At 40.2% G+C, this 15,072-nt stretch overlaps 1 protein-coding gene across 2 annotated transcripts in view; it reads right to left on the bottom strand.

The window, feature by feature from the left end:
• LOC137293767 (uncharacterized) overlaps window positions 1-14,823 on the bottom strand; it is a 51,397-nt gene extending 36,574 nt beyond the window's left edge. The window contains exons 1-10 of one of the 2 annotated variants that reach the window (XM_067824482.1): window positions 14,712-14,823; window positions 13,029-13,081; window positions 12,523-12,598; window positions 12,103-12,242; window positions 11,638-11,695; window positions 9,628-9,710; window positions 8,739-8,795; window positions 7,790-7,864; window positions 4,455-4,547; window positions 2,938-3,065 (exon numbers count right to left, since the gene is read on the bottom strand). Coding sequence is in view for 1 of the 2 variants with exons in the window: in XM_067824481.1 (XP_067680582.1) it covers window positions 2,938-3,065; window positions 4,455-4,547; window positions 7,790-7,864; window positions 8,739-8,795; window positions 9,628-9,710; window positions 11,638-11,695; window positions 12,103-12,242; window positions 12,523-12,598; window positions 13,029-13,081; window positions 14,712-14,781 (833 nt within the window). In the remaining variant the exon portion in view is untranslated. The remainder of the gene's footprint in view (window positions 1-2,937; window positions 3,066-4,454; window positions 4,548-7,789; window positions 7,865-8,738; window positions 8,796-9,627; window positions 9,711-11,637; window positions 11,696-12,102; window positions 12,243-12,522; window positions 12,599-13,028; window positions 13,082-14,711) is intronic. The other variant, XM_067824481.1, reaches the window with a different exon arrangement.
• Window positions 14,824-15,072: the final 249 nt, after the last annotated feature.

The raw sequence follows: 15,072 nt of genomic DNA, 5'->3' as shown, positions 1-15,072 counted from the left end.
ACGGGGTGCGGAGGAGCCACGAAAAGCAGATCCAAGGGCTTCGAACGTCGACAACGACACTTCAGTGTTAGTTAGTTCAGCATGTTGTTTGTAGACGTCCGGGATCATATCGTCGAACAAGTAACGGGATGAAAAAGGAACCCTAAACAGTTTGAGCTTGAACTCTTCCTGCCAGTTGCAGGGATCCAAGTAACCCGAGCGTTGAACCGTTGTCGTCATCAAGAGCCGCTTTTAGATGTGCCAGCAAATCATATAAAACTTTGCCTTGCCACTGAAATAGCGTCGACAGGTGGTCCACACGAGAGGCATTATCTTCCGTGAGATCCCAGGCGGCTGCCGACGTCGCAGATGCCAAAGCTGAAATAGGTTTCAGCATTCTCTTTAACTCTGTGTCGATGGCTAACAGTCTTGAATCTTGCACTCTGTAAGAATTCTGGGGCGAACTCTTCAACCGTTTCAGTGATTCATTGTGAGCCGCTCCACCATCAGCTAAGTCTAAACTGTGAATCTTGTAATCCCCTTTTTTCGATTTAGGAGCCTTGATGGTAGATGACTGGGACAGCTTAGTAAAATCCGCATCCAGAGAGGCAATGGCGTAAGCCACCATCTGATGTGGGGGAATGAGAAGCTCCGGCAAAAACCGTATTGACTTGTGATCATCCGTACCAGGAGACGGTGAAGGACAGTCGGGAAGCCTGTCGGCGATCCAGTCGTAAACCGCCGATGGAGATAAATAAGTACCGTCATCATCAGAGTCAGGAGCGTCGTCAATGTAGTCCGCAGAGAAAAATCTCTCTTCCATATCATCCCAGGAAACCGAAGGAGTGAGGCGCCGGTGACCAGGTGTAGATGTGGATGACCGAGGTTCACGTAGGCGAGCATCAGGGGAACTCGATTTGAGGCGCCTCCGTGAACGGTGAGACGGTGGTGTCCTCGAGCGCGAATGGCGTTGGCGTCTAGAATAGGTCGGTGATCTAGAGCGTCGATCCCTATCAGGTAGGCGACGAGGGGAGAGAGACCAAGAACGAGAGCGATGCCGGCGACCACGACGAGGACTTCTTGAGCGACAGGATCTGGGAGTATTAGAACGAGAGCGTCTGTCACGCCGAGAACGTTCAGCTTCAACACGTCGAGCTTGCTCCTCCATAAGCTGCTGATGGAGCAACTCTTCTCTAGAGATAGTGGCAGTAGATGTATAGTGTAGGTTGACAAGGGCGTCGGAGCTGGCGTAGACGCTGGTAGAGAAACGACGGATGAAAACGATGGCATCGGAATAGGCGTCGTCGCTGCTGCTGTAGGCAACGTTTCCGCCAAAGGCGCAGCAACCAGCATCGGCGTCGGGAGCGTCAGAGAAATCAAGGTTGACGATGACGCTGGGTCAGCGCTCGGGCGTAGTAAGGTTCTCAGTAGCGTCTGCACCTCCAGCAGAGAGCTGCAATCCAGGCGTCGGATCCGAAGGAGGCAAAGGAAGCGTCAAAGGAGGCGCCGACACCGCTGATGGAGATGGTTGATCCTCTGGCGTCCTTGCAAGCGAAGACCGTGATCCCAAAGAAGAAGCAGGAGACGACATTTTCCGTTTCCTTTGCGTAAACCTTTTCTTCTTAGCCAACAAGTACGCCTTGAATTCCTGCACAGTAAGAGACGAGCAATGATCGCAGCGATCATCAAAACCACAAATAACTACTGCACAGTTCGGACACCAGGGGTGGGGATCCTCTGCCGACTTCTGCACCTTACAGAGTGTGCAAAATTGTCGGGTCATAATAAGGTTGCAACATGTAGAAAGCAAGCAACATTGAGAACCACGCCATAAAGAAAAACAGTTAACAAGCAAAACCCCCTATAGTAGAAAAAATGGAGCAACACCCCTGTGGAACAAATGAGCACGCCCTAGCGACGAGACAACAGAGAGAAACCAACATGGCTGCCCCCATGGAACCACGCACGGCGTAGGAAGAAAAACGACGATAAAATGGATAAAAAACAACAATATCAATAGGCAAAGGGAACGGCTTGGGAACCAAACTTCACCCACATGTGCTGAGAAAAAGGATAAACAAGATGAAAAACTAACGAGGTAGCCAGGTAAGTGAAGTAAATTTACACCAAACTTCACCATTCTTAGGGGAGGGAACGGTAGAAAAACATACCTACCAGCACAAAAAGCACTTTAATGTCAAACACAGTAGCAAATAGCGTAACAAACGAAAAAACATGTCTGACGTATGAGATGCTTGAAGTAAAAGTGAAGTTTTGGATTGCTCGCGCATGCGCGATTGGTGAGATCACGTCACTTCCGTTCCTACACACTCGTCGATACATGAGGTAGCCATTCGGTAGAATGGCGTATCAACGACTGTCTGATCTCTTCTAAGCGATGCTTGAGGTAATATGCATAAGCCCTATGGTAAGGTAAGTTAAAAATTAACAAAATATGATGTAAATACATAAGCCAAATACTGCATGCGACATAAATTTAGTTAAAGGACCGAAATAAATAAAAAACTTATCACCGTATCAGGACCCCAGGATGCCTTCAGAAGACCTCGTCAGGCGATGAAGAGAGTGACAAGCATGGTGGGTCATGTGACCTCTGTAGCAGGAAAGGGCGGCTACTAATTGGTGAGTGTATTTTATGTTCGCTTCTTTTAGAAGGGAACCTTAAAGGATTCCAGGTGTTCCAATACCTTCGCAGGGGGAAGGAGATAAGCAATTAAGCACGAGTCAGGATAAGGAAAAACACATACTAATCATTTCATATGCTGTTACCTTCCAACAATGCACTGCTACTCGTAAGTATAAAAGTTTCTCCCAACAAACTAATATTGTATTTTTTAATTGGTACTTCTCACACGACTGTCCAAAACAATCATGCAAAATCATTCTGGTCCATATAATTGCGTTTTCGTCCAAGAAGTGAGAACCTGTATCGGTCACCTAGACTTCATGTAGGCTGCTTTACTGCTGGGTTTGTGGTTTGGTGGCTCTGTGTTTTGTCCTTTCTTCTGTTTTTCCTTTTTCTCATCCAGAGTCTTCAGGAGCTGATCTCTGATCGCCAAAAGTTCCTTCAAGGATGGGATAAAAATAACAGGGATTATCACTTGGGTGAGATCAAGCATCTTTTTGAAGATAAATAAGAGCATGATTTTGAAGATAAATAAACTCTTATCCTTTGAAATATCAATACAAGTTCAGCAGCAGGAAAACACAGTTTATATCTGTTGCTGACTTTCTTGTTCCTTTACATCACAGGGTGGAATTTTTCTTTATACTCTTGGTGATTCTGGCAAGGAATGTATCACAAACTCATTGTAACGACTACAAGCAATGATAGAACTTGAATATTGTTATATCTGACATTAAACAATATTTCATCACTCACAAAGGCATCCTGCAACAGTACCATTGTCAACAAGTAACAAAACATTGCAAGAATACTTTTTGTAAGTTTCAATGCTTAATAATGACATTTATGGAAATATTCTTAAAATGAGAAAAGAAACAGACAATGCTATAGTTTGGGGAGTCTGTTAGAGCACCTCTCCACTTGTGCATACCACAAGTTCTATCAATAGAGTCTAATGTATATGAATAACATCAAAGCTATTGACATATCACTGGACACCTGGTCACGACACTACTCATTAAAAACATTTTCCTTAAACGAGGATTTGGACATGTGTGACAACATAAGATGTTGGCAGTGTGTATTTGCATTTTTAAATACAGATTATCTGACAACATTCAATGATCATGTTGTAGTTCTATTGACAGTGTACCTGACACATTACCCCAAAGGATTTTAAACCTGTAGAATTGAAGAAAAATATCCTTCATTCCCTAACCTTGTACATCTGGGACAATGTAGGACTCAACCTGCATTTAACAGGTTTTAACCTGCATTTGATTTTTGGGATAGACAGCTATATCCTACATTGAACAACCCTGTAAATACTGCATCAAAAGTGGAAAATCTTCTACTGAAGATGAATTTCATGTATTGCTTGTCTGTGAGTGAAGTTTGTATTAAAAGCAAAGTCCCACACTGTAGCATCTCAGACAGAAAGCATTTATCAGTATGTTGTATGTTAAAGTTGTTTTGTGTGTATACCATGTCCAATGGTGAAAGCGAGTATGTGAGTGAGTATAGGTTTACACAACAATATTCCAGTTATCTGTCTGCAAATTATCAAGTCTGGACCAGACAATCGAGTGATAAACATCATAAGCATCAATCTGCGCAATTGGGAACCGATGACCTGTCTTAACCAAGTCACCTCGTCTGTCCACCCAATCCCATTAGTCACCAATTACAAGAAGCATGGGCCACTTAAGGCCAATATTCTAACGCGGGCCTTCACAAGTGGGAACAGCTAAAAGAAACCAAAAGACTATCACAAGGTCCATGATATGCTGGTAGTCTGGACAGTTGTGCTCATTGCTCAGACACACACTTTGTCCTTCCTCCTCTGTTCATTCTTCCTCTGCTTCTTGTTCTTCTGCTTCTGTTCCTCTTTCTGATGCCTCCTGGATCTCTGGACAGCTCGCTGCAAGAAAAATAAAGGAGGACAGTTAAGTTCAACAACAGCACGACTGAAACTGGTGAAGTGTGATGACTCACTGCTATCCTTAAAGAAAGTTAGGTCTAGTACCATGTACCAGAGGTGGTCAGACTCGCTGACTTGGTTGACACATGTCATCGGTTCCCAATTACATAGCTCATGTTGTTGATCACTGGATTGTCTGGTCCTGACTCGATTATTTACAGACCGCCGCCATATAGTTGGAATATTGCTGAGTGCGGCGTAAAACTAAAACTCACTCACTCACTGTACCAGAGCATAACTATAAACCATCGTACAGTCTTACATCTAGCGATATTACACTGGAATAACACTGCCATAAAAATATAACTCTGCAGTATCTTCCGAGGGCAAATAATATACCACTACGTGCAAAAGCTGGCTGATACTTATTTTTCTACAACTGAAGCCATTCACATCTTACTACATCTTGAAATAATCTTGCCTTTGGGAATTTTTTTTAAGCATTTTAAACGTATTTGGCAACTAAAATAAAACATCTATTTGCTGATGAGATACTGTCATACATTTCATGAACAGAATGAAGCTAAATTTACCCACATACAGGAAATACTGTGCAATCCTTACTTATCAAGAAGACTATTCGCACGCAGTGACCATTGAGATTTCTAGCAAAATCATGTTTTTCAACCCAAAAGACACATTTATTTTGCAATCTGTCAATAACATCTAGAGAGAAAACAGGTTAAGGAGTTACACCACCCAAAGCATCTTCCAGCTTTAATACGTGATATATCTGAATTCTCAGTTCGTGAGTATTTGCATCAATTCGTACACTTTCGTTGAGAACATCTGGGGCACCTGGATGTGTGGCTCCATGTACTTTATGGAGAGCTAACTGTATTATCACTTATATGAATAAAGTAATATTGTCACGTTCCTTACTGCTGCAGCAAAATATTGTGACATAAATGAAACGTTCAATACATGTCCAAGTTAACCTGTCAGTTTGGATCAACACTCAAGACTTACAAGCATGGGTGCTGAACAAGTCAGTGTATCAACACCACTTTCCTGCCTCCATCTCCCCACATACAGAGAAAATATATGTCTCAAACAACTATGCACCCTCTTACACCTGTTGTACAGGGACAATATACAGTCAAGTCTCGTTAATCCGACATCACCCGTTGCACACTAAATTGTCGGATTATGGAAGTCTCAGAACATATCACGCCCCATGATCGAAAATCACGATTCAAATCTCTGCTGTCACTGTGAACAACAATAAAGCAATAATACATTCAGAGTTCATATGTATTTTATTAGCACATAACATAAAAATGCACAACATTTACATATTTACCATTTGCTTATACATGTACTCACATGTGTCACATTCGTTTTGTATTGTAAGCATGTTTAGTGTATGCAATCAGTATACATCTACACTGTATTCCTAACAAAAAAAGTCTTTCTGGCATTCGGCCTTGCTTGAGATTTTCTTCAGAATCTGTTGCATATTTTCAAAGGCATCAAGATAGGTCACGCTGAACACATCCAGATGGTGTTAACAAAACTTGCCAGTTCGTTCAGGTGTATTTTAACAGCAGAAGGCTTTGGAATGGTGGGTTCCTCACTGTCGTCAACCTCGTCCTCCATTTCACTGGTTTCTTCAGTCATCCTCACCATGTCGATGATCGCTTCGTCAGATAGTGATTCCTCGTATGGTAGATCACTGTCTGCATTAATGAAATGTTCGGTTGATGTGCTTGGCCCATACGCTGTTTTCACAGCCGTGGAGATTTCTTCAATTGTCTTCTCTGCATTGATGGCAACATCTGTGGTCACCGGTTCAGCTGATGGCAGAATTTTGGTGTGGAGCCAGCCGTTAATGATGGTCTCTTGTTTGACATTGTTCCATGCACTTCTGTTAAAGAGGAGGGCTCACGTCACGTCCAAGGCTTGTTGAGTTTCATTCTGTGCATTCTCCAAATAAAGTTTCATTTGCTTTTTCCTGTACAGCAATTTGAAATTTTTTATTATCTCCGCATCGAGTAGCTGAATGTGTAACGTATTGGGCGGCAAAAAGTGACACTCAACATTAGTTAACTGGCAAGTAGCATGGGAGGGGCATTATCCAACAGCATGATCACGTGGCGTCTTTGTTTTTGCATTTGTCGGTCAAAGTTCACAAGCCAATCACGGAAAATTAAGGTCATCCACGCTTGTTTGTTTACGTACCAGTGGCAAACAGACATGGGGTCATGTTCTTCCAAAACATCTTGGTCGATTGAATTTGTGAATAACAAGTGGCTTCAACTTATCAGTTCCAGTTGCATTAACTGCCAGCATCACTGTCAGCCGATCTTCAGTTCAACTTTGTAAAATAAACCTGTCGGCCAGATTTCCTGAAGCGATTGCCTGCTTTCACTGACAACTTCTAATGATACAGACGCAGATTCACCATGAACTTTGTGATTCTTTATCCCATGCCTCGGTTTGAAATGACCAACCAGTACTGTATGCAAAATCAGTCACGTCTAATCCATCGCCCAGCACTTTGGCCTGTTTTCATCAGTTTATCATTCAGTATCACATTTCTTGATCTCACATCCGTAAACCACAGAAACAAAGCATTCTCCAACTCCTCTTGTTTTGGTCTTCTGTTTCTTGATGAGGACCTGTCGCTTGATGGAACAGCCAGCCATTTTGTTGACTCTTTCAGGATGTCCGATATCGTTGATCTGCCGATCTTAAACCCAAACTTCTCACTTGCATAAGTGATAATTTCATTCTGGGTCACTTTAGGTTTACTTTGCTTGAAGAGGCAAATGTCCTTCTTGATCTGCGGTGTTATCTCTACTCTCAGACGCTTACTTGGTGTTGGACAAGACATTTTATCGACTGTGTAAGGTATATCGTTCTCATTATTTTTATACTAAACATTGTAAACTGTCTAACTCACTTCTGTTATATTGAGTGACGTGTCAGTGTATTCAAGGTTAATTGATCCCAAGCACTGCCCTCCTCAGTGTCGTATTAACATGTCTCATTACTCTGTGATTACGACTGTCAGCTGTTGATTGTGTGCGTCGGAGTCGGAACATGTGACTTCCGGATTAATGAGAGTAAACAACGTTCATTCAATTTGTTCCCAACAAAAGAGTCGCAAAAAGCCGATTATCAGATTAAAGGAAGTCGGAATAATGAGAGTTAACTATATGTCTCAAACAACTACATACCCTCTTACACCTGTTGGGAGGCTTGCTGGGGTCTCTCGCTTTCTGCCATTCATCGTAAGACTGGAACTTCTTCAACTGGCACCAAATGCAATTATAAAGATTTTCTGAATCATTAAATGTCTAATGAGTCCCTCAAATATCGTGCATCTGACACATGATGAACACCAGTGTTATCCAACAGACTGGATCCATAGCTTCTAGGCATTAAGGTGTTTTAGACAAAACGTACTGACCTTTCAAGGACTTCAACATTTTCAGTTCTCCTTTCACACAGGTCATCAGAAATATTCTTTCATCAACATGTAAAAATTTACTTGCAGAATAAGATTGAAAATTTCAACAAACTTTCCAGGATCCTTTCTTCACTGATGTGAAGAATGTGCAGAAATGAGCTGACATATTGTTACTGACTATAGTTACTGACGTATAGTAACGTAGGTCTACAGCCAATGGCTGACAAATATGCTTCCTTTCAAGAGTTTACTCTCACCAGGGTAAATACAGCCACTTACTTCTGTCAACTGTTCTAAACTAAATCTTGCAAAAATTATTTCATACTGTTTAAAGGTACTGCTTACATATGAGCTGATGTATATATTTGGAACACTTCAAAAGATTATTGTTATCAGTTCATTAAATGATAAAAATCAGTATAAACTGGCGAATTCTTAACAAAACTGTACATAAAAACACTACTGTTAACATGATATTTGCACTTGCTTTTCAGCAATCTGATACATAATCCTTGTGCAATGCATAGGGTTTGTAGTTGGTTCCGCTAAGTTAGTGGTGAAATCTATCTTCAATGTAATCATTCGCTTATACATAACACATAGTAAGTTTTTTTAGTGAGTCTAAACTTTTGAAAAGAAGTACATATTCTATCATGGTCTCGAATGTGAAACCAGAGTCGTAGTGAGACTGAGCCCCTGTGAAGAAAGCAACTCACATCATCCTCTGTGAGAATGTAGTCATCAGTACTGCTCCTTCCTTCAGACCGGAACTTCTGGAAACACCACCCACAAATACAACAAACTATATTTAACATAGCCATGGCTCACAAATACTCAAAACTGTAGCTCCCAACCTAAGCTGAACAACCATATTATAAAAGTTTTGGATGCACTTTTATGACATCTAGTTGTTGTTCCTACCCAAAACAACATGGGGGACATATGATCAAAATGTCTTTGAACCGATGGATGGCATTCATTGTTATCACCTTACATCCCTCACTTAAAGTATGATCACCTAACAGCTGTAATAATGTGCCTTTCTTATATTCAAATTAATTTATAGATCAAAAAGACATCTAAAAATTACTCGAATTCAGAGCAGCTTGTGAAGCCATTTGTCTTGTTAAGGAGGGATAGACACTGAAACAGCGAGGAAGCGGAGGTGGAGAATCTTGTGAAAGAGGGACTGCACACTTCATTTTGAATGTTTACAATGGTCATTTAGTAAACTTTCAGCACAAAACAGGCCGGAGTGTAACCCTTCAGTCCACATATCGGGATCCGCCTATGACGGACATATATATCAAGTACCAAAGACATATTAATATTGCATGTATTTATCTCACAGGACACAGGCAGCAAGGACCACCCTGTAATCTCAGTCACCCTCGGTCTATACATAGTAAGGAGGGGCGGTGGGGTAGCCTAATGGTTAAAGCGTTCGCTCGTCACGCCGAAGACCCGGGTTCGATTCCCAACATGGGTGAAGCCCATTTTCTGGTGTCCCCCACCATGATATTGCTGGAATATTGCTAAAAAGCGACGTAAAACTAAACTCACTCACTCACTCACTCACTTACACATAGTAAGGATGATACTAACCCTCGAGAGAAATTCGAAGAAGCTCTCTTCCTCTGTATCTTCTGTGGTGTATGTGTCAGGTCTCTTCCTCTTGGACTGGAACTCTGTGAGGGCATTTACTGATCATCATTGTTGCAAAAATAATATGTACATATAAAACTAAATACTGAAGGAAAAATGGTACATGCACATGCACATGCACACGCACATGCACACACATAAAAATGTAGTAGATGAAAGGTTTTCATAAGCATTCCGATCAAACATGAGAGTGGATTCCATGAGGCACTCCCTTGCTCATCTAAAACTCAAATATGCTTGGTGGTTGATGCTAATAGTCACCTGATGATTACAGGTTGATGTTCAATGTCCAGTGTAGACTGGAACAAGGCTGTAATTTTGCTTCCCTTTAAGGTCAACTTTAAACACCCGCACAGTCTAAGTAAACTTGGGCTCAGTATTATTTGCTACACTCCCATACTGAGTCTAACAAAACTTAAACCACCAGTGTTTGGTTTCAGTTCGTAGTCTAACCAAACCAGATAGTAGATTAAGACCGAGACTACTTTTTAAATGTTTGCTTTCATGTTGGAATCTCACCAGCTTTAACTCCACTTCATTGTTTGCCAACTACATCCAATCACAATTTAAGGTGTCTCAGTCAAAGATCTTAGTTATTTAGAAAAGCAACTCGTTCAACACCAGTCAACCAGAGGCATATACTGCCATGACATCGAGTTCCCAGAGACTCTGAGGTCATAGACAAAGCCTATGTTTATCAAGGAAAATATCAGATCACAAATCATTATTATTACTACATACTATACACTATTTCCTACTGTTTATAAGTATGGAAGATATTTCTTATCATATTATTCAAGTAATATGACTACAACTTAAATAAGTTAATTTTTAATGAAAATGCAGGCTTACACATTTATGTGTCCAGATAAACCATGAAAGAAGCAAAAACTTTTTTCCTTTTGTCACCACATCCCCTTCCCTCTTCTATAATATTTTCCTTTCTACAAAATCAGAAAATTTCTATCAAAAGATTTCTGAATATGTATGGTCGACTATGTCCTGATATCAGTGGCATTCGTCTTAGTAACATCATACAACAGCGTGAAATACCTCAGTGTTCTAAACTTCGTATGAATAACGTGAGGCGATTCATTTCATGGCGGGTATCTATTGAAAGCTCTGAATATCAACAATATCAATGTACCCTTGCCAAGAGTATTTTCACAGCTGTAAGAAGCAATTTTATTGGATAAAGATTGGTTTCTAATGATGACTTTTCACCCCAGTCTGCTATGAGGATCAATCAAAATCAGACACCTGACCTAAGTCAGCCAATCAGATAACAGCAATAGGTACTGTGCTCATAAATGAAAACCCGTAGATTCAGACATACGTTTTGAATAAAATCATGCTATTCTCAGCGTGAAGTCCAAAGTAATGAAAGCCAAGATGTCACTTGAATTACATTACGCGATCACACAATAAAGATGGAAATAGTAAGTCATACTGACATCTTTTATGAGTGCAGCTGTTGATTTTATTCTTCAGTTTATTTGATTTGTTTAATTACATCCTCTAAATAGGGTTAGTTTGCTCATTGAGAACTCTCACATGGTCCCGATGCCAAAGCAAGTGTGTGAGAATAGGTTTTTTTCCAATAACATAGCGAAAAATTGTTTATAATTCCAATCCTGTCCATAACATATGGCCATTTGAAATGTAATGAGTGTTTACAGGCATTATGAAGAGTGATAGATTTGAAAAATGAATCATGTTAGTTAGGTTCCTAAAATTATGTACCATTTTAGATGCGACTTCTCCCTGGCCGAATTTTTGGCCTACAGAATCCAGGGACTGCTGATGTCTTGGCCATTTTTTTGGCCTACGGTGCTGAATGAGCTAAAGTATAGAAAATAGATGGGTCGGGACGACATCCGGCCTTCTTGACTGGTACAGTAAAACATATTTAAAAAAATGGTTGTACTGTATTACATGAGGAACACTCACTTTTCTTGAAGACAAACTCAGAGAAAACATCCATGAAAATCTTTCTGAAGAAATCCATCTGAAATATGAAGTCATCATACAGAAAACAAATGCACCATATCAAGAAACCTGAGACATGTTGACTGTGTCCACCACGTCCACAAGTCCATCTCTACAGTAGTCTACCTTCTCCAGCAAGTTGGTCCGTGCAAGAGAATCAAGCTGTCATATTCCTCACTTGTTAGTGTTCATGACTGGTTTTAGACTGGTTTATACTGGGCAGATCAGGCTGAGTTCATACAAGTATTTTTTCAAATTAAGACAATGAGATAAGAAAGTGTTTTTGCCCACGAGTTAAACTCCCTTTGTTTCAAGCATTAATGAGGGACTCTAAAACCGAATGAAACAAATGTGCAATGAATTGTGGTTTTTCTATTTGTCATTTCAATGAACTATGATTAGCACTCAAATGGAACAATATCTTACCAGCTCCTCATCGTCTTGGTAATAGAACTGGGAATATTCATCATCAGAGTCATAGTAGTCACTGCAGTCTGAGTCAAAGTCAAAACCATGGTGGTAGTGGGCGTGGTCACAGTTGCAGTAGGAGGCTCGTGCCTCCCTATCTGAAACAGGAGGCAGCAACCATTGATCTGTCTGGTTTAGAACAGATTCACACACACTGAACTTAACAATATTCCAGCTTTATGACTGTGGTCTATGAAAAAAATACCCAATCAAATGAAATCTGGACTAGACAATCAAGTGATTAATAGTCCATACCTTCAGATACAATTAATTATGCCATGGGATATCGCTGCTTCCCACACACAAGCACTGATTCCTGGAGAATTAATCCAAAGTGATATCATCTCCTGAATGCCTAGCTGGGTTGAGTACACTCACCTTTAAGTCTCTGTAATCCATAGTAGGCTGCACTTACTTCCTGGAACCTTTTAGTGGCTTCAGGATCATTCTGACACTGAGACAGAAGACGATCACATCAAATCAAAATAAATCAAAATAAAAGCAACAACTGAACACTTGTGAATGAACTCTAACGGATACTAACCATCTTAAAACTGGCTACTTGGCTATCATTGCTGGGTCATAGTCAAATTAGTCAAATTCATTCTTTCACATTAAGGTATTGGAAATCAACATGGACAGAATATATGTTACACTATATCCTGGTGATATTTTTTATGTCATGGTTTAATTGTCCGAGATTGTTTTTGTTAAAAAGTCTGATACAATATTTGTACAAAGTAAGCCCTAATACATGTGTACAAACTCAATTTTACCATAGAAAGAATGGGTGGACACACCTAAATCATTATCATCTCTCGACAGGTCCCTTCCTTACAGCATACCTACATCACAAAACTGTTGCAACACAGGAAATTACAAACCTTATCAGGGTGATGTTGTAGGGCTAGTTTCTTGTAGGTCTTCTTTATGTCCTCTGCAAACGAGTTTGCAAATAAATTACCAAATATGCACATTGGTTGGTGCCAGAGTTTCTGTATCTCATCCACAGTGCACTTAACATGTACTACAAGTCAAACTGGTCAATGCACGACATTCTTGAGACCACTGAAGATTCATGAGGATTAACAGCATGGGGGAAAGTGCAAAGGTCAAAATATGATTAAATAATTGAGGACAATATGCAACCAACATTTGACCAACCCCCAAATATATTTTGACTTATCAACAAAAACACCTGACTCGTATATGGGATTACACTCTCTCAGTAAAGTACAGATTCCAGTACTTTTGTTCGGATAAGACCCATTCAGTAATGGAACCCACTACTTCAGTCAGGCACCTAATCGCCAGCACACTAGTTCAGTCACCTAGTCTAGCATACTGCCAAAGAGGCACTGGCACAGGGCATGCTGCTTCGAGGTGGTGGAGATGTGAAGAAGCTTAATTAGATCTTTAACAGAGTGCTTGAGATGGGGTTGTAGTTGTGAAACACCCTGGACAGATATACACCCAGTAGACCTAATATGTACTGTCAGAGGGGCTGTGCACATCAGTGTGTTTTAGCACCCTTGTTTTTCACTGCTTTTGCCAATGTTTCATTTCACTCGAAATCAACAAATACTGAATCGTTTGCTTCAATGCATGCTCTAACATGTCATTTAAAGTGCCAGTTAAATCACACAAAATGTTGCATTTACCTTTGAGTACATACTGCCTCACCATGTTGAAGTTTATATATAATAATGACTCAAATTTTACAGTGTTCTGATATACTAGTATATATTGTTTGTAGCATATTATAAAACATATAAAATACCTATTGCATGTTTTGGAAATAGTTCCTTCCATTCCACCAATTCTTTCTTTTTCAGAATAACAGAGGCAACACTAAGCAGTTCGCCTCTATAGTATATGTTGTATTTATTATAGGGGTGTTCAGTCATTTTTGTGAGTCCTCTAGTAATTGTTGTATTAGGTTTTGCTAAGAATTCTAGTATACATCAGTTGGTACTTATTACTAGGGATGGGGGAACAAGAGGAACCCACCCTTGAATTTAATCTTTGACGTTCCTTTGGCCCTGTAACCCTCTGAAACGTTCTGGCAAACCTTTCTGGTCAATAGTTTTTGACTACGTCATCAACAGGCCATTCGCATGTGACGGAAAATAGAAACAAAAACACACGAATGTATACATATCTACATAGCATATAAAGTATTTACTCACACAGCATTACCGAATAAATAAGTACACTAAGAACACAGTCTGTCATAAGGGTGTCATATCGCACGTGAATTTTCATGCGAACAGTCATCAGCTTGTCTTGACTCTCTACAATTGTCAACACTTACCACAGACAAACATTTACTTTCATCGTCGCTTCATCAATTGATAAATAAAGGTGTTAATTGTGTCTTTACGCCTAAATTTGAGTATCAGTACAGACCAATTTCACGTCTCAACAGTTACAAGAGATGCGGACAGAAACTGCAAATATTAGCCTACACCAGCGTTATAACACAATGTCAGTGACATTTCTCCTTGGATTTAGAATTAACTGACATCCTACAATTGTCTTCCATTTAATGTGTTAGTATAACATACCTTCTGTGGCGTCAAATTTCAATCCCAATATTCGCAGGTACCTTAACTTCTCGTCGCTAAAAAGCGCCATTTTCTTCCGAAACAGTCTCGTGATGTCGCATGGAATCACGGTACAGCATGGGCGAGTTTATTTGGAGTTGGTGGGGTGTCAAAGACTGAATATATGCGTATGCATATTCTCCAGTTCCGATAGATGTGATACTGTTCAGATTTTAAGTACAATATATTAATTACATAAAGATTTTATCAATAAAGTATTAGATTTAACCATTGTATTTGTTTCAATGTCAACACCATATCTGGCTCAAGAGGTACGTGCTAGAACAAATTGAAAATGGTTTAGTTTATTAATATATCTTCG

This window comes from Haliotis asinina, chromosome 8, assembly GCF_037392515.1.
Source record: "Haliotis asinina isolate JCU_RB_2024 chromosome 8, JCU_Hal_asi_v2, whole genome shotgun sequence".
Lineage (NCBI taxonomy): Eukaryota > Metazoa > Mollusca > Gastropoda > Lepetellida > Haliotidae > Haliotis > Haliotis asinina.
Note: the sequence above shows the minus strand (reverse complement) of the source record. Positions and strands in the feature narration are given on the sequence as shown.